The 19,104-nt window shown below is 39.7% G+C and overlaps 1 protein-coding gene and 1 long non-coding RNA gene across 4 annotated transcripts; one reads left to right on the top strand and one right to left on the bottom strand.

Moving 5' to 3' along the window:
- Positions 1–2,831: 2,831 nt before the first annotated feature.
- Positions 2,832–6,654, top strand: LOC121814549. Its single transcript, XR_006054423.1, has 5 exons — positions 2,832–2,944; positions 4,049–4,072; positions 4,326–4,397; positions 4,520–4,628; positions 6,494–6,654. It is a non-coding gene; the product is annotated as an uncharacterized LOC121814549 (long non-coding RNA).
- Positions 6,434–13,700, bottom strand: cdv3 (carnitine deficiency-associated gene expressed in ventricle 3). Of its 3 annotated transcripts, none has more exons than XM_005922569.3 (5): positions 13,207–13,700; positions 12,515–12,591; positions 10,028–10,161; positions 9,679–9,844; positions 6,434–8,509 (listed from the first exon to the last, which is right to left on the bottom strand). In XM_005922569.3, exons 1-5 carry the CDS (start codon positions 13,390–13,392, stop codon positions 8,383–8,385), a joined length of 690 nt encoding a protein of 229 aa, XP_005922631.1. In that variant the 5' UTR covers positions 13,393–13,700; the 3' UTR covers positions 6,434–8,382. The 3 variants fall into 3 exon arrangements, with proteins under 3 accessions (XP_005922631.1, XP_005922630.1, XP_005922629.1); XM_005922568.3 differs by having other exon boundaries at positions 9,679–9,847; positions 12,515–12,588; XM_005922567.3 differs by having other exon boundaries at positions 9,679–9,847; positions 13,207–13,697.
- Between the last annotated feature and the right edge of the window lie 5,404 nt (positions 13,701–19,104).

Raw genomic sequence — 19,104 nt, 5'->3', positions numbered from 1 at the left:
GCAAAAAGTGTTTTTGTAACTTTTAAAAAAGTACTATTATGCACGACTAAAGAAGCCGTAAATAAACAAGTTATTTTGTGTACCTTAGCTTGGTTGTAAAAATCACCTATGTACAGCATCTCAATGATCAAAACATAAGCAAATATAATGACTTTTTTGGCTGTGTTACCATGTGCAACTGTGTAATTTACGTTTGTGTCTGTGTTAAAATGATGTAAAGTCATTATTTGACAGAAACAATTCAGTTTTACGAAGTTAGAGTACAGATAATGAAACAGTTGCACACAGAGGTTACAGCTATTGTTGGTTTTAAACCTTTGTCTCATAATTTACATATTCAGTTTCAGTTCTCAGAATCCAAAACGAAGAAGCAAAATGTTACAATTTCTTTCTTTTTTGTGTCAACTTCTGCCTGCACTTATTTTTTGTCTCTTTTCACACTTGAAAGGATTTTTGTAAAAGAGCGAGCTCAAGCTTCTTATTGGCTTATTGTATATATTTTTTTGTTCAGTCAAAAAAACCCATTTGAATAGTTTTTATTATCAGTGTAGTGTCACTCAGAGAAAAACGTACGAACAATAAAGCTGACAGTCCCAGCCACAGATGAGCTGATAGGTTTTAAAAAAAAAAGATCTGTGCAACTGCTCAACCCGACTGCCTGGAGCAACAGAGCTGTACAGTAACATGACTTAAAAGAAAATGGAGAACAATTTTAATTAGCACTGCCCTTTCTTTAAATATGTTCATACACCAATGATGTATAAAATCATTTGAGCAAGTCATATTCCATTAATTCAGTTTAAAGATCTGTAACTGATGTAATCCAACACATTTCAGAACGGGACCTCGCATCCAAATAGTTCTACTCATGCTGGAAATGCCACAGAGGTAAAACACCATCCGCACAGCTTTTATAATGTCGGACAACAGCATTTAATTTGGAATAGCACTGACGAGAGAACAGAGAATATGTGGCAATTTATTGAAATCCTTTTATTTTCTCTTTACACTTTGTAGGTTCATCACAATAATACAGCTGCAGCAACAGTGTGAAAGAAGACGCGTGATGCTAAAAATGTTGAAGCGTGAATCTTCACAGAGACAGACGACCGTGATTCTGCTGGTGTTACCGCCTTCTCTGAATAAACACTAAAATTATGTTGTGGTAAAAGTTTTCTTTATTTATTAAACTTAATAAAAGGTCTTTTAAAATGTGTTTTTCAAGAGATGGGAAAAAAAAAGACCTACTCTAACATAGGGATTAATAACTGACGTTAAATTTTCACGTTAATCATATTTCATTAACAATTAAGCACTGCCTGGTTATTTAAGTTCTAAGAAACTGAATGCATCACATCAGAGTCGGAGCTGTAGGGGCGTTTCTAGGACTTTCTTAACAAGGTGGCAGAGAGGGGGGCAATAATCATGTGTGATCTCAAATTTAATGTCCTCAGCTTGTAATGTTTAGACTTTGAAATGCAGTTACTTTGATTACAGTGCTTTGTTCCCTCACAAACCACAAGCTTTACATAAAAGTACATACAAATTTAACCTATTAACAGTTAGACAATTACAAATCAAAAATAAAGTAAGCTAGTCACACGCAGTAATGTAACAGCTACACATTTTAAAATCAATATTAGCTCATAGCTTTAAAAGTCATTTTAAATGTAAGAGTGTTTTTTCTGCACATTACTTGCAGAAACGTGCAGATCGAATCACCGGTGTTGTCAAAACGCGACTGTGATTCTGCGGAGTGATTGACAGTACTGTGATCCAATAAGATAAGGCAGTTTCAGATGGACAGTTTTCTAAACCAATGACAGTGGGAGTTAGAGGGTAGGCAATCAGATTCCAAGAGGGGTCTAGAAGGGTGGGTCTAGAAAGGGCAGTGCCACCCCATGCCACCCTTTTAGACTCACCCCTGCTGAGCTGAGCATCAGCCAAGTCACAATCAGCCAAGGTTTCGGGTGAACCCATAGTGAACCCATTGCCCCACCCTATGTGATTTCCTGAGGTCAGATGGCCCAGGATGTGAGTGGGCGTTAAGGCGTCTGGGGAGGGAACTCAAAACTGGATTATAGATGGCAGACAGTTGGTGTTGTAAACCACCACCTCTGTTCAAAGATGGTCATTCACAGTGGACATAGATGGCTTCTTTCACTCCTCTTTCAAACCATCTGTCCTCTCTGTCCAAAATATGAACACTGGCATCCTCAAAAGAGTGACCTTTGTCCTTTAGATGCAGATGGACAGCCGAGTCTTGTCCCGTGGAGGTGGCTCTTCTATGTTGTGCCATGCGTTTATGAAGTAGCTGTTTGGTCTCTCCAATGTAAAGTTTTGTTTAGGAGGCAAAACTCCTAAACACAAACTTAACAACTGCATGCGGTACAGTGTAGAGAGGAATGTCCAGACCTCTACATTTTGGTTTTAGAGCCGAGAACCTGCAAATTCAGCCCAATACAACCTAACTCAACATGACAACACCCGTCTGAACAAAGACTAAAGCTGGTTTTGGTCTTATTTTAACACTATTAGTTTACAGTTGGATTATTCCAGTTCAAAAAATCATTAATAAAATGGATTTAAAAAAATGAATAAAATTAATAAAATGAGCATTTTTAACCAAACATAACACTTAAGAAAGAAGCAAAAAAAATAAAATAAAAAAAATAAAACGAAAGAAAGAAACAGTAAGTAAAAAGGGCCTGAATTATATTAAACTAAAAATGTTGTTTTCTGAAGAATAAAGCAGACTTTGTGAGTGCAAACATGTTTGCATTTGCTAACAAAGTTGAACTTTGATGTTAAACAAGAGCTGAAAGAGTCTCCACCTACAAACACTTGCATTATAAAACAGGAGGTCTGTGCGCAGACGCTGATCACATCCACGATGAGAGGACTCGCACTGCTCTGTTTGGTGGGATTTATTCTCACAGCTTCGGTAAGAACATTCATATCCCTGTTTGATCTTCATGGATTTACTGAAAGGAAGAAATTTAAATGGTTGAAAGGAACTAACGGTCTCACTGAGCCAATAGCAAATTATAGTCTTCATAAATATTTAGATGTCATTTTATATTTTTGTAGTTTTGTAAAGCTATTGTTTAACTGGTAAGTTCGACTCCAGATGTAAACATGAGTTTGAATTAAATATATTTTTTCACCAAGAATCAGCTGGAGTGATTCATGCTGCTTTGTTTGCTTTGAAATGTCAATGACCTTTCAGCACTGAGGGAAAAGAAAGAGGCAAAAAAACCTCTAGCACTGAATTTGGGATCTGTCTAACATTATTCTGTTTTTAAGTTTTATCAGGTAGTAAATACAAACACTTGTCATTACATCTTAACCTCCTAGGACCTGGCGTCCACATATGTGGACATCACATTTTGGGTTATTTAGACCAAAATACTCAATTTTGCTCTACATGGGCCTGATATCCACTTACGAGGACATTATACTGCTGTTCTATCAAACTTTTAAACGAATATCCTCATATGTGGCTCTTATTTTTCTTAAAAACAAAAGTAAGGTAAAAAAAAAATCTTTGTTTTTACATTCATCGGGCCCCAAACAGCCCAAATATCAAAGAGAAATTAAAAATGCATGACGTTTAAGAGTTCGGGTCTTAGGAGGTTAATCCAATCTTTAAGAAACAACATCACCCAATCACAGCCTCTAAAACGAGCAAAACAAAAGTAGATAAACTCAACAAAAAAATAAGGAATTTTTGCAGCTTAAAGTCATCTTAATTTATTATTTGACATGGATGGTGTGATCTTATATAGGTCATATACAGATCATGAAAAACATATTCTATAGCTATTTTAATATTAAATCTTTGTCCCTTTAGTTTTTGCAACTTACATTTCCAACTTCAGTGTCATCAATGTCCAGAAAGAGAGAAAATATGAAATCTTTTTATTTCCACCTTTTTTGTGCAGCTTCCATAATTACTTTTTTGTTTCGTTTTATTAAAATGTTTCTTCTTCTTAAACATCAAATGGTTTATTTTAAGAAGACTTAAAGTTGTTCTTTGTCATTCTAGCATTCAGCTAGAGCTACACCTACCGTAAGTACTACATTAATAAAACACCAGAAACATCAACCAGTATTTCTAATGTTTTATATTTTCATGTTTATCGGTTTAAGTAAAGATTACCAAAGGTACCCTGACGAATTGTTAAAATATTACAAAACTTGACATATCTTTCATTTCTTGGTTTGATGGTGTGTAAAACTATTTGTAGATTGGATTTGATTTAGATGTCGGGGGAAAGGTTAAGTTTAAAAGCCTGTAACTAATGTAATCCAATGCATTTCAGAGAATACCCACCTCTATCTGGCATTCTCTATCCTCTAATAATACTCGTTCATCACCTAGAAATGGTACACAGGTAAAACACCTTCAACACAGCTTTCATAATGTCTTACAACAACATTTAATCTGAAATAACACTGACAAGACAGCTGAGAACGTATGGCAAATAATTTTATTTTCCTCCTGTATATTATATAGGCCGTTCATCACAACAATACAGTGGAAGCAACAGTTGAACCGACAGTGAAAGAAGACGCACCAAATGTGCTCTAAAAACTTCACAAAGAAAGACACCGTTCGACTGATGGTATAGTCTTCTCTGAATACACATTAGAAACCTATAATTAAAAAGTTCCTCTTATTTGTTATTATGCTTTGTATAAGGTCATTTAAAATCTATTTGTTACTTAGGAGATGAAACAACAACACAAAAAAAACACCTACTCTGACCAAATTCAGTTTTATTTATTTTTCTGTTATTTAATCCTCACAATGTTACTGGAGGCCAAAGTAATACTATCCAGAGTAACTTTCTGGTTAGATACCATAACCAGAAAGTTACAATAACGTCTGTTTTAACTGGATTTAGAAGCAGGAAATTAGAGGACATCCAGATCTTTATGTTATGTTATGTTAATAGAAATTCCTGCAGTTTAACTAATTGGTGTGTGTTACGTGGCTCCAGGGATAAATAAAGTTGGGTGTCACCTGAATAGAAGTGAAAATGTACGCTATGCCTTCAGATGCTGCTGCCTAAGGGAAGCATGTAAATGGTAAACAGAAATGGTCCGCGCAGGGAACCCTGTGGTACTCCATAATTAACCTTAGTGTGTGAAGAGGACTCCGCATTTACATGAACAAATTGGAGTCTATTAGATAGAAATGATTCTAATCACTGCAGCGCAGTACCTGTAATACCGACTGCATGTTCGAATCTGTGTAATAACATATTACGGTCGACAGTATCGAACGCTGCGCTGAGATCTAGCAGGACAAGCACAGAGATGAGTCACTGTCAGAGGCCATAAGAAGATCATTTGTAACCTTCACTAAAGCGGTTTCTGTGCTGTGATGAGCTCTGAAACCTGAGTGAAACTCTTCAAATAAGCCATTCCTCTGCAGATGATCTGTTAGCTGTTTGACAACTACTCTTTCAAGGATGTTTGATATGACAGGAAGGTTGGCGATTGGCCTATAATTACCTAAAACAGCTGAGGCAAGTGATGGCTTTTTAAGTAGTGGCTTAATTACTGTGAGCTTGAAGGGCTGATTATTAGAGATGGGTTGATCATATTTAAGACTGAAGCATTCATTAATGGCAGGACTTCTTTGCGGAGTCTTGTAGGAATTAGGTCTAAAAGACACGTTGATGGTTTGGAGGAATAATTACTGAAGTTAAGATCAATTGGAGAAATAGACTAAATAAATATTAATGGTATTGAAAGTAGCTGTAGATAATGTTACTTCTAGAGACTGAGGTTATGAATAATTTTTTCTATAAACATTTTCTTTTAAAATTTTATTTGCAAATAAATTCATCAAGTCATTAATAGTTAAGGTTAAATGAATGCCCCGCTCAGAGTTGTTTTTATTTTCTTCAATCGGTGATGAGTAGTAAGATGTTCTAGCTTTACGGGGCTTTTTACAAAAATACAAATAAAACAAATTAATGACACGCCAGTTCCACAGCAGCTTACGAGTCATCTGCTTTAAAATGCTAATTTAAGAGTCAAGTATGTCTGATTTAAGGTTTTGCTGTGTTTTATTTTTTTCCCTTTCAGAGTCATACGCAGTGTAGATGTAAAAGTATTAAAAAGATAATCAACCTCTGTGGGAGGAGACTTGGGAGTAAAATGTTCGAGTTGTACGTCAAATCCAGACAAATCCAGACCCTGAGTGTGTTTGGTGGGGGGTGGGTTCTTTTAAATTTTGAAAGTCAGTTGAGTCATTTGGCTGTCAGCGGATGCACGATCCTATGAGGCGTTTCCTCATAGGATCGCGCATCCCCTTTAAAAGTAATTCTACTCCTTCAGAGGTAACACACCATCAGCACAGATTTCATGTCTTACAACAGCATTTTATCTGAAATAACATGGACAAGACAGCTGAGACTGTGTGGCAATTAACTGAAATCATTTTATTTATTTATTTTTTCCTCTGTATACTTTATAGACTGTTCATCACAACATGTCATTGGAAGCAACAGCGAAAGAAGACGTATCCAAGAGACGCTAAAAAGATGAAAACATGAAACCTCCCAGAGACAGACCACAAAATCTGTTAGTTTCACTGCCTTCTCTGAATAAACATTAAAAGGCTGTATTTAAAACAAAGAAGACGTTTCTCTTATTTGTTGTTATGCATGTATAAGGTCATTTAAAATGTGTTTTTCACCCAAGAGCTGGAACTTTTGTGTCGGGACAAAAAACATCTACTCTGACAAAATGAGACAACATAGGAATCGATAATCGAGGGGACATCAGATTAACACAAGTCAGGCGTTTACAGCTTCAAGGATTCAGACAAGACTAAATTCACAAGGATCACTTTATTTATTTTTTTCTGTGTTGAGGGTCTTTTTCATCACAAATATTACCCAGCAGGTATCAATGCTCCCTAACATATTCATGGGAAGAACATACACAACATAACTTCATTTCTTTATGTTTCTAAACACACTGCTTTAAAGCCCACTGGATATTAACTGGGTGTCGCACAGCTGCACAAGCTACCTGTTTTACATGAGGACTGCGATTTTTGGATTACCTGTGAGGAAAAAACACAAAAGCCTTAAAAATCGGGGGGGGTTTAGTCAGTATGGTCAAACATCATCAAGAAATCAGCATTTGAAAGTGGTTTCCAATCACTCAGACCACAGGAAAGCATTTGTTACCAAAAGGCTGGTTTCAGATTAGAAACAAGCTTTAATGACTCGTCTGATGCTCAATGAGAAAAAGGGCAGCAGAATCAAACAGTGGATATGAAAGACAGTTAGTAGTTGTAATCATCAGGCAAACTAAAACAGCACTACATTCTTGAGTTTGTTTTTCTTTTGCATGTTTTTTGTGTCTTTTTTTTTCAGCAAAGTGGTGAGATCCGGAGGCAGGCAACAGCCCGTTGAGACAGCACTTCACTTCAGATGGCAATGCAGTTTCTTTCTACCAGTAAGGCCACTTTATAAAGAAACATCTAAATGAGGACCGCAACCTATCGCTTCTTGTCCATTGCTCTCTGCAGAGTGTTGTCATCGTGAATTTAAAAGGAAAAGAGAAGAAGAAAAAGAACAATGTTTCAAGTTTCTAAATTAAAGAGCCTGATGGTCAGCTTGTAAGCAGAGGGAGGGGAAGGGGGTGGGGGGAGGTTGGTGTTCGCCCCTCCCCCCTTCCCATCTCCACCACAGTGAGGGTAGGGAAAAAAAAAAAAAAAAAAAAAAAAAGAAGAAGAAGCTCAGTCCACATGGTCACCACCAGCTATGCTGCTGAGGTAGTATCCCCGCTCTCAAAGTCCCAACCGCAACTCAAGAAAAAAAGAACAAAAATACACCTCAAAATAACCGCGGGTTATAGCGATCTTGCAAAAAAATAGATATTCTCACATAAGTTTGTAAAATCATCTTGCCTAAAGTCATCTTCGATCCTCTGTGGCTTTTCTCAAAGCAAGTCCAGAGAGAAGTTGCGCCACACAACCGCTGCTCTGAGTACAATCCACAAAGGACACCTGTGTCGCCTTTTTGTTGCTGCTGCAGTGTCGTACGTTTGGGTGTATTTCCTAATTCCGTTTCGGTGGTTCCCTCTTTCAGCCCCTTCAGATGCAGTCCTTCAGTTTTGCCAACCAAACGTATGTGAAGTGTGTTTACTGATCTTTTTAAAGGGCGTGTCACTGTATGTGCTGCAGTGGTGGGGTGTTGTGTGAGTGTGTGTATGGGGCTGTGTGTTGTGTGTGGTGATGGTGGCACCGTGAGCTCTGTCAGGACTGCAGTCCACACAGCTTTGGGATCAGCTTCCTTCAAAGGGGCTGGGCAGGACCGTGCTGGAGGGGCCAGGGGACAGAGGGACGCCGCTCTACTTATCCCCCAGGATGGCGTACTGGTTGTCGAGCTGCAAGTGCTGCATAGAAGCGCCACCGGTCTCCTCTCTACCACGGTTCCTGTGTTTCACAACCTCGAAGGTCTTCTCCATTTCTCTGTCCCTGAAACACAAACATCAGGTCATTCAAGGAGCGAAAGCAGCATTACTTACTGTAATTATGGTGGCACCACAGTATAATCATTTCTGCATAACTGAGCCTTTAGACGCTTTATGTCCAGTGAAAAACTAAGTACCCCCTTACTACTTTCGTAGCTATCGAGAAGATCAGTAGCAGCCGGCTGCTGCTAATCAAATGACTTTGATCAACTGATCATCAGTAAGTGTGAGCACCTCTATAACATGAGAAGCTTTGGCAGTTTGCTGGTCTGGAGCATTCAGGCGTGTGTTAACACAAAGCCAAGGACGAAAGACATCAGCAATGATCTCAGAGAAGCAACTGTTGCTGCCCATCAATCTGGGAAGGTTTACGAACAATATGAAGTCCATCACTCTGCAGTTAGAATGATTATTAACAAGTGGAAAATATTCAGTTGCTAATATGGCAACTTTTCACTCAAAGGTCACCACACACCACACCTCAGACTCTACAGGCCTCACTTAGCTTGTTAAAAGTTAAAAGTTCATGAGAGCACAAAGACTGAACACGTTTGGCTTGTTTGGAAGGTTGCAAGTGAACAAACCACAAGACTTCTGGAACAATGTTGTTATGACAAAGTGCACAGAGCCACATTTGGCTAATCAGCACAAATGGCTCACAGTAACTGTCAAGCACAGTGGTGAAGGGGTGATGACTTGGGCTTGTTTTTCAGACTGTGAGTAACCATGAACTTGTCTAAATACCAGAGTATTCTAAACATGAGGCCGTGTGTCCAATAATGAAAGCATCAGGACAATGATAACAAGCCTAAGTACAAAGTTTAGTACATATTTAAATACCATATTTGAAACAAAAATTACAAATAAAATAAAGCCAGAAAATCAAAACAACTACTGTTAACAAAAATGGATTATGTGGCACACAAAGGCTAGATGCTACAGCACAAACAGGAGAAAATAAGGATGTGATGACTACAGCGCTAACATCATTGTGAGACAAGAATACACTGCCACGTAAAACTAGCACGGCAGAAGTCAACCCTAACACAGATGCGAGAGTGAAATAAGTGATCTACAAAGAATCGCCAAGCAGTTCCCAGAGCTGAAGAATATTTTGCCCTTAGGGTCATCCAGATACGTTATTATAACGGTTTTCCTGTAAACTCTGCTTACTTGCGTGTCTCAACGTGCTTGGCGGTGGCCAGTAGAGAGGGGAACTGTGTGTCACTGAAGATTTCAGGAGGGCCCTGGGTCGGGCCTCGTTTGGTGGTGGTAAGTCGAGCTCCCGGAGGGCGATATACACCAGCGGGCTTCGCCTCAGGTACCTCTACATTCTCTACTGCTGAAATGAAATGCATCAAAAAACAAAAATCACTGTGCTGCTCAAAAAAAACAAAAAAAACAATGGAAAAGCTGAATTTAAATGACTGAAACAAAAAAGGTTTTGAGGGTTTCCTTAACAAATAAAGGCCCTCAGGCCCCCCAGGAAGAAAAAAGGTCGATTTTACATCGGTTTACTCACCCACAGGAGCAGGAGGAGGCGCGGCACCAGACTTGTTCCAGGGACCTTTTTCACCTCGTTCTCCACTGACGAGAATGATCTCTCCATCCTCACCAACCTCCTCCTTCTCGTACTCCTCTTCCTCTTTCTCGTCACTACAAACAACCAGGAGGCAGTAAAGCAGAGTGCCCAGATGCTGATATAACTGAACGCATCAAAGCTGATCTTCAGAGTTACTAAGCTAAGGTTAGGACAGAAACCTCCATGTCCTGTGTGTCCCTGTACATTTACTACACAGCAAAACAAAGATGCTTCCTTTTATTTCCATCACCAAAATGACAGCATTCAAATATGGCTGATTTAGAGTTTTGGGTTCAGAGCCAAAGACTCACAAAAAAAAAAAACCCCCAAAAAAACCCATGAAATTTGGCTTCCATCCCCACTGCAGTGCACCTCCACACTGTTTTAATACTATGGATATTGATACTTCTTGATCACTCTGTGAAAGTCCTGTTCTGGGCCATCTGGCTTGGGCCCTTCAGTGTGCAGAAACCTCCACCTCTGTGTCAAACTGACCTGTCATATTTAATCGCTGGTGATGCTGGACCTCCAGCTACATATCAACAAGCAACCTCCAGCGTTAGCTGGTAGTGTCGACCGTGCCCAGGCCCAAAAGCGTTACATCGGATGCCTGTTCTGTGAAGTAGGACCAACCCAATCACTGCTTACGACCAACTCTACTCACCAGACTTTGTCTTCTTCCTCAAAATGAAACAGAAGATTAACAGTTGCTGTTTTAATACAGTGGAGGAGACATAGTGTGCATTGCTGCAAGAACAGGACTTCCAGGGAATGATCTAAAAATAGCAGGAACACTGGAAGAGGTCCAGAGGTGCACAAGGACATTGCCTGCTATCCCCTTTTAAGGTCAACTTAAATTGGGCATGATTTTTGGATCTTGAGGTTAAAGTTGCACCTTGTGAAATGTTTGGAACTGTTTGTGTGTGGACAAATTCGTCCATCCTATTTTAGGGAAGTCCGATTGTGAAATTCTAAGTCAGTACCAATAAATAACAATCAGGATGGCAGTGGAGAGGTTTTTTTGTGTGTTTGTTCTGTTTCTAATCAGCCACTGACAGTGGCGCACGTCAGCTGATTAGCATTTCTTTCACCACTCCCTCTGTTTAACCTCACAGCTAAAACAGCTGTTCTTTTATTTATTCACTCAAGGGTTCAAATTATTTATACTGTGGAGGTTCAGAACAGAAACTCTTAAAAAAATAAAACCAAGGCCCGGAGCCCAGAAACACCCGGCGGGGCTTCAGTCCACCCCGCAGGATGCCTTAACTCTTTACTCCTTGAAAATGTTCTAGGAGAAAACCTTGAGGCTCTTTTCTGAATTGAGTGGTTACTGGCATTTTTTCAGACCTTCTTGTAGAACAAAACTGCCTGTGAATCAGAAGTTAGAGAGGGTGGTCTCTGTCTATGCAGTTACCCCTGGAAAGACCCGAAAACTATTCCAGTGGTCGTCAAACCACGCCTTTAATGATATATACTGAGGTGTCAAAACTCGCCATTGAGGGTACAGGTGAGGTCGTCAGATGTCGCCTTTACATCTCGTTGTGATCCAAAGTGATGATTTAACCTGAGCCAGAGGTCTGACTCAGAATTGGTTTTACTACAAAACACCAGCCATTGCCCGCTATACTACACCAACGTATATGAGTAACAGATTCGGCTCTTCATCTGTCACAGATTTATTATCGTTTCTATTTATTTAAAAAAAATAGGATGTTTTTGACCGTTTAGCACAATATTTCTGTTTTCACCTGCAGAACAAACTCCAGGTAACGAGTTTCTGATGGATTTCTTGGTGTTACCACAGTAGCGTTTTTCTGTAATAACATTTGACTGAATGTTGAAACGGCACTAATTTTTTTAGGACATAATGTTTTAACATCCATTTTATGAACTAACAGTTATTATGAAATGTCTGAACTATTTTAAATCAAACTGAGCTGTTTGTGGCTTAGTAATAAAATAGTATGACATCTGTTCTACACAGGCAATTTATTATAAGTTCAATTAAATTGTATTTTATTTATCTAGCAGCAAAAAACCCCCACAAAACGGCTGTCTTAAGGGGTTTTATAATGTAAAGTACAGACCCTACAATAATACATAGAAGAACAACAATCAGATGAGTAAGCAGTTGGCGACAGTGGGGAGAAAAACCCCCTTTTAACAGGAAGAAATCTCCAGCTCAACCAGGTTTAGGGAGGGGCAGCCATCTCCTGCGACCAGTTGTGGGTCAGCTGAGGGGGTCAACTTGTGTTTCTCAGCATTTAATCCATGAATTAATTCATTGAAAACAGGAAGGATGCGCTGTTGCTGTTTGAAAATTTGACTTCTCTTTCCACCCTCTGTCCCAAAAACATCTGTATGGGAGTGTTATCTCCTGCAAGCTTCTGCTGAAGCACAGCTTAACCAAACATGTTTTAACCTCACCTTATCTGCAAAGCCTGGAGTCGAAGCCCGCTGTAGTCCACTTCTTTGTGCTCAAATTCTTTCCACTCCTCGTCCTCCTGGGCAGAGGAAAACATTAATTCGTGCACCTCACAGTGAAATCACACTTTAACAGGCCTCTAAGATCACTGTAGTCCAGTCATCATTGTGTGTGTGACAAGTCGTCAAAGCTAATCGATCAGCTGTATCACCTGATCATATCCTGATGTTATTAAGTGCTAAAAAGATGCTGATCTGCTAACAACTTATAACAAATGGCGGCTCGGCCTTGTTGAGAAACCACGATACAAAGAGGAGGGCTGTCAGCTTTACCTCCTGCCGGCACATGATTAACATGTGGATTTAAGATGTTTACATCTAATCTTATAAGTCAGAACATATTTAAAAGATCGCACTCGAAGTCAGAGATCGTGGGGAAAAAAAGCTCAAAACGTGCGTCGTGGCACATTGTTGTGCCACTGGAAACCATATGCCGGCTTTTCCTTCCATCATCCTAGAAAATAAACTCACGTTATTACCGCGACTTGATAAAACAACGTAGGGAGGGGGGAAAGGCTGCCGCCAAGCAGGGCTTCTCTCCCAGAAGCTCTAATTCTGATCCGGGAGCAAACACCCGGCCGGACACCGGTGTGTGGTAGCGATGTGAAAAGTTATCGCAGAGCAGCGCCGGTTACCTTATCGATCTGAGCGTCCTGGTTCTCGTTTTTAGTCGATTTCTCCTTCTCCTTCTTGGTCTTCTTCAGTGCCGCCGATGTGGGCCCCGCGGCGGACTCCTTCCCCTTCCCCTTCTCTTTCTTCTTCTTTTTATCCCTCTTGGCAAAGAAATCGTCCAGGCTCTTCTCAGTTGGTACATCCGCCATTTTCAAAGAGCAGCGTTAACTAGCTTCAGTCAGACAACCGAGCAATGACAAACGTGAAAATAAGCACTCAGACCGAGAGGACAGCGGGTGAAGCGAGCAGAGGAGATGGAGTTACTCTGGAGTCCTTTCACTGCTTAGCTTCTGTTACAAGCTGACTTAAAAAAAAAAAGGTTCACTCCGGTCCTCTGCCCGAATCGTTAGCTATCCTGTCAACCATGCCATGCAGAGGCTATTTGACAAATCTGTACCGTCAACCGGAAGCACTTCTCTTCGCTTCCGCTTTCTTCTTCTTCGCGGTTAACAGCAACAAGGTGAATTAGCGCCACCTACTTGCCCAGCAACTTGCCTGGGAACGTTTAAGATCAAACAAAGCGCAGTTTTAAAAGTAAAATTGTGTTGATTTATTATTAATGGAACCTACTTGGTCCTATGTGGAAAAGTAAACGTCCCTTAAACCTAATAACTGGCTGTGCCACCAATGGCAGCAAGAACTGCAATTAAGAGTTTGCAGTGAGTCTTTCACATCACTGTGGAGGAATTTTATAATAATAATAATAATAATAATAATAATAATAATAATAATAAATTTTATTTGAGGGTGCCTTTCTTAATCTCAAGGTCACCTTACAAAGAGAAAATAAATCAATAAAACAGTAGATTAAAAATAGATTCTAATAAATTAAAATACAGAAACCAGCAAAATACAACCACAAACAACAAATAAAAATAACCCCCCCCCCAACAAAAACAGCAAGCAAAATCTGTATTAAAGCGAGTAAGCCAGTTTAAACAAGTAGGTTTTGAGTTGTGACTTAAACAAGGGAAGGGAATCTATATTTCTTAAGGCTGAAAGAAGTGAGTTCCAGAGCCAAGGAGCAGAGTGACTGAAAGCTCTGTGCCCCATAGTGGTAAGGCGAGCAGGTGTGGCAGATGAAGATCTGAGAGAGCGGGAAACTGTGGTGATATGAAGCAGATCACAGAGATAAGGAGGGGTAAATCTTTTTTGCAGAGTTGTTTTAATTTATCTACAATGGAAGGTTTTCCAGCATGAACAGCCTGTTTAAGGTCATGCCAAAGCAAGGAGTCCCAGACCATCCCACTGCCACCACCACGTTTGACTGTTGGTATGAATTTCTTTTTATGAAATGCTGTGTTAGTTTTACTCCAGATGCAACGGGGTGAAAACCTTGTAAAAGGTTCAGCTTTTGCCTTGTTGGTCCACATATTTTTTTGGAAAACGTGAAATGACTCTTTGTGTTCTTTTTTGGTCAGCAGTGGTTTTCTCCTTTGGACTTTCCCATGGATACCCAGTCTCTTTCTTATTCTTGAATAAAACTATTGTTGTATTGTTGAATGCTGCATGGTCTTTAGACGTCTTTTGCAATCTCCTGGATGGGTCATCAGTGTACTCTTAGAGTAATTTTGGTAGAGCGTTCACTCCTGGGAAGGTTTACCACTGTTCCCCTAATTATAAAAAGCAGAGCTGGGCTCATATGTCAGCGCATGTTATCCAGAAGCAAGGAAAGAGCTTAAACTAACCACAAGGTGTGTAACAAATGCGATCACTGGTGTAAATAAGTGCATGGGTGAAGAAATGATGTATGCAATGTTGTTTATTTGCACCAAAATCCAAAAGATGTCTCAGGGAGGAGAGCCACACAGCATCTGAGCACTGAGGGCGTTTATAAAGAACAATGGCTCACTGAGCCCTGGTTTAACCATTGTCACCAACTGGAAATGAGCCACACCACCTCTGCAGATGAGACCAGCCACACAAACAGGCCAATAGGAAAGCAGGGTGGAGTGTGGCATCACAATAGTTGGAAAAAACGCTTTAATTGCTTTTATTTGTCCTTCACTTGAGTGATGTAGAACCTGTAACCACAATAGTTTACCTCTTTTTTTTCTTAAAGTTAGGTATATCAAAATGTCATGATTTAAACAAACTCAGGGCTCGACATTTAATTTGGTGGGATCTGGTCACCCCACAAAGTCTGTCCAGCGCAGCTTTTATTTGCAGTACCCTCACTTGCACTGTCTGCAACCCATAAAACAGAGGCCTGTCCTCTAGAAGCAAGTCTCAATACTGCTGTCTTGGTAAAAGCTCGGGTTAAATATTTGGCAATTATTTTGAACGCCATTCAAATTAGCTTTAATTCAGTTGGTTAACAGAACATAAAATCTGCATTTTATCTGGAATAAAATTTGAACAAGTTTGATGATTTTGTTCTATGGTAAGGTTTAAAAGCTTTTTTTTCCCTCCACCAAATTTCAATGCCAACTCCTTGCTGTATTTTCCTTCCTTCCATCCTTCTTGGGTATCATGTCTCTTTCTTATAATGTCTTTGGCTCTAATAGCTTGTATGGGTTGGTTTCTATCATATAAAAAAATTGTTTATATTTTTGCTGTACTGTATCCACATAATAGTAATTATAACTTGCTTGGATAAACCGATTGGCCAATTTATTCCTGGAAAATTGAAAGTGGCAAAATTAGAAATGAAAATAAAATAATGAAACAAGTAGTGCTGTGATTCCACTGGGACGACATCACAATGGATCGTATATTTTAACATTTTGTTGTTGTTTTTTCTTCCAGAATAATAATTTGGACAAAATAAAAGTGTGTGTTTTTGTCAAGGACCAAACCAGATCTGGACTCAAATACAGGAATAAAAGTTTAACAGGTTTATTGAACTCACAAAAAAGTCAATTGTTTGGTGTCTTCTGAGTGAAGCAGGTGGGTGATATCTGGAGACTTTCTCCCACACAGACTTCCCCTACATGTGGCGAGCGAGTATCTGCACAGCAGAGAATCATTTAAGCTCAAAGATAAAGCTGAATTTCTCACAGAATCAAACACACCACCCATGCTGCACCTCATGTGCTCCCACTACCACAGCAAGTGCAACACCCCAGCAATTTCTTCTGGGAACTGTTCCACCTTAAGTAGTCGCTGAGTAATCATCAGATTGCACCCAGGTGAGTGATTGCTCAACAGCTTGCAGGTGTGGCCTGCCAGCAGAGGACACACAAGAAGGCTCAGCCTCTGAAGCCGACAAGCAGAATTACAAACACACACCCCCACGTAGACAGAGCGAGATAGAGAGGTTGGCACAGGAGGACGAGGGGACCATGACAGTTCCTTTGTTATGAAGATGTAATCGTTCTGAAAATGACTGCATTTTCAAGCACGTCCTGAATGCAGATAACATGTTGTCGTGTCCCTTTTAGTTATAGATAATTCAGATAAGAGAACTGTTCTGGAAGTTGTCAGAGTGTTTTTAAGAAAGAGGCTATTCCAGCTTCACAGAACAACACAAACTGGCTCCAACCAAACAAACCAACAAAACAACAAACAGGCCCTAAAGAAGTACACAACTGGCTTTGTTAAGTGCTACCTTCAAAATGCATGCAGTCACTGGCATATTTAAAAAGACAAAGCCCAACCAGACTGACCAACAAAAGGAAGAGATTACGGTGGGCAAAAAAGACAAACCCAAGAGGCCTTTACTCCAGAAACTAAACTAGCCAACAGTTTTCAGCTGGCCTGACATGAGCGGTGAATAATTGATTAGTCTTTTAATGTGCTGAGCCTGCATTAGGTAACACAGTCTACTGCTGGAAAACAGTAACGACCGTTTCTGGGTCTCTGATATGCCTACGCAGAATAATTATTAATGAGTATGATTCATATCTACAGTTATTGTTATGGTAATTTGGGGGCTTTGAAATGTTCCCTTTCCTTTCACATCAGTGTTTTTTTTTAAGGTTTTTGTGTGTTTCTATTTGATGTGACTACTAAGAAAAGCTGGGATGCAGTTCAAGATACGAATAAATCAGAACGCAGAATTAGTTCAAGCTTGTGTTAAAAAATGAAAAATGTTGCAAGGACAAAATATCAACCTATAAGTTTGCTTGTTTGTTTTAAATAAATTGGCTCATTTTGAATTTGTTGCCAACAACAAGCTGCAAAAAAGTCACATTGTGTCTTATTCTAACATTTTAGTTAAAAGTTTTCAAATTCTTGCTTGATATAAGATTTCAGCTTCTCAACGGATGAGAAAGATGAGAAGAAATGTCCTCCTGTGACTCACTTTTTGTTTTATATTAAGTCAGATGGGTGATTGTGGTCCATTGTTACCTGGACTTCTTTACATTAACGCAAAGAAAAGCTGTATTATTTTAATTCAAGCAGAAAAGGTGTTATTAAATATTTTTGAGCCCTTGATTTGAGATTGATTCCTTGATTTTTGGTCAGCTATCTAGGTGTGCCGAGGACACAACAGAAGCTCAGAAGGAACAGAGCTTTTGCCTGTGACAGTGGTGGATCTTAGACGGGCTTCTTCACTCTCCACTTCTGAAAACCCGTCTCTTTTCATTGGCAAGAGTGTGAGAGCTGATTTTTAATTGTCCCTTTGGTCAGTACTTGCTGTTTTAAAGCCCTTTATGAATAAAGTTAGCTTGACTTTGCTCTTCTTGGCAGAATTGGTTCATTTAAATTGATTGCTTTTCTGGCACAGACCTGGCTTTTAAAAATAGCCCACACATTTTAATAGTGTTGAGGCTGGGGCTTTGGGGAGGCTATTCCAGAAGCTTAATGTTAGCCTGCTTTATCCATTGCAAAACCAGTTTTTATGTGTGGTTCACTCAACAGTGTCCACGTTTCAACTGTTTAACTGCTGTTTGGGGTGAAGTTGAAGAATTTGGAGGTAGTACTACTCCCAACATCCAGTACAACCGGTAGCAAAACAGCCCAGGAGCATGATGTTACCACCACCATGCTCAAGAGCTGAAAGCCTCACCTTTAATCCTCCAAACATACATTCTTGCCATTGTGGACAACAGCTCCATCTTTGCTTTATCTGTTCATGAGGGCAGCTGCAAATTTCAGCCAAGTGTGAGGGTGATGATTTTGGAACAGGGGCTTCTTTCTTGGTTGGACAGTGACGCTGGTATTCCAGCAGCTCCCAGTTCATGGCAGACTTGTGCTTTGATGGTTCATGGGTTGTTCCTGAACATCCCAACCAGTTTCCTCTTATCTAAGGATGGCGGTTTGGGTCTTCTTCCAGACTTCGGCAAAGTTGTGACACATCCAAATAACTTGCACTTACATACTTGGCTCCAGGAGACCGTCCCAAGTTGTGTAAATATATAATTCGCCTTTTAAACGTTTCTCCGAGTTCTTTGGACTTTCTCATTAATCTCAGTATTGCTCAAACCAGTGAGTGCTGTCAAACAAATCCTTTTTATTTGGCCAAGAGAAAGTACCAGCTGTAGTAAATAATGCCTATGTGTATGTGTGTGTGTGAACTTCTAACCCCAATTTTATATTAAATATCAGTAATGATGGTTAAAGTTAGAATGTGTTTTCCTTTCAAAAATAAGGATATTGAAAAAAACTAGCAAAACAATTAGTCATTAATTAATTTACAAAGACTTTCTACAAAGCCAACAAATGGGTGAATAACACTGACTTTAAAATAAGCTTCCTCTCAGCAGTGAAGCAGGCTTGTAAACAGATTACCGAACTGACGTCAGCATCCCGAGCCAGAGGTCACTTGACCAGATGCAGCACCAGTGCACAAAGAGAAAAATCCAGCTCGCTGCCTCAATGGATGTGCTGTGCTCGGCAAGACTGTTTACAGTGCGCGTTGCGTAATCAACAAACAGGTAGCAGCTAACTAGTCAGAACAAATCAGACAAACAGAG

Source organism: Haplochromis burtoni, unplaced genomic scaffold (assembly GCF_018398535.1).
Source record: "Haplochromis burtoni strain Fernald_Lab_line unplaced genomic scaffold, NCSU_Asbu1 Contig_58, whole genome shotgun sequence".
Classification (NCBI taxonomy): domain Eukaryota; kingdom Metazoa; phylum Chordata; class Actinopteri; order Cichliformes; family Cichlidae; genus Haplochromis; species Haplochromis burtoni.
The sequence above is the reverse complement of the archived record's forward strand: the minus strand, read 5'-3'. Positions and strand labels throughout refer to the sequence as shown.

What these genes read in the sequence shown, in the direction of transcription:
- cdv3 (XM_005922567.3), bottom strand. Translation starts at nt 13,392, where the DNA reads ATGGCGGATGTACCAACTGAGAAGAGCCTGGACGATTTCTTTGCCAAG. An exon ending in GCCTCCTCCTGCTCCTGTGG is followed by an intron (nt 9,848 to 10,027) that starts GTGAGTAAACCG and finishes ATTTCATTTCAG; the next exon opens with CAGTAGAGAATGTAGAGGTA. An exon ending in AAGCACGTTGAGACACGCAA is followed by an intron (nt 8,510 to 9,678) that starts GTAAGCAGAGTT and finishes TTTGTGTTTCAG; the next exon opens with GGACAGAGAAATGGAGAAGA.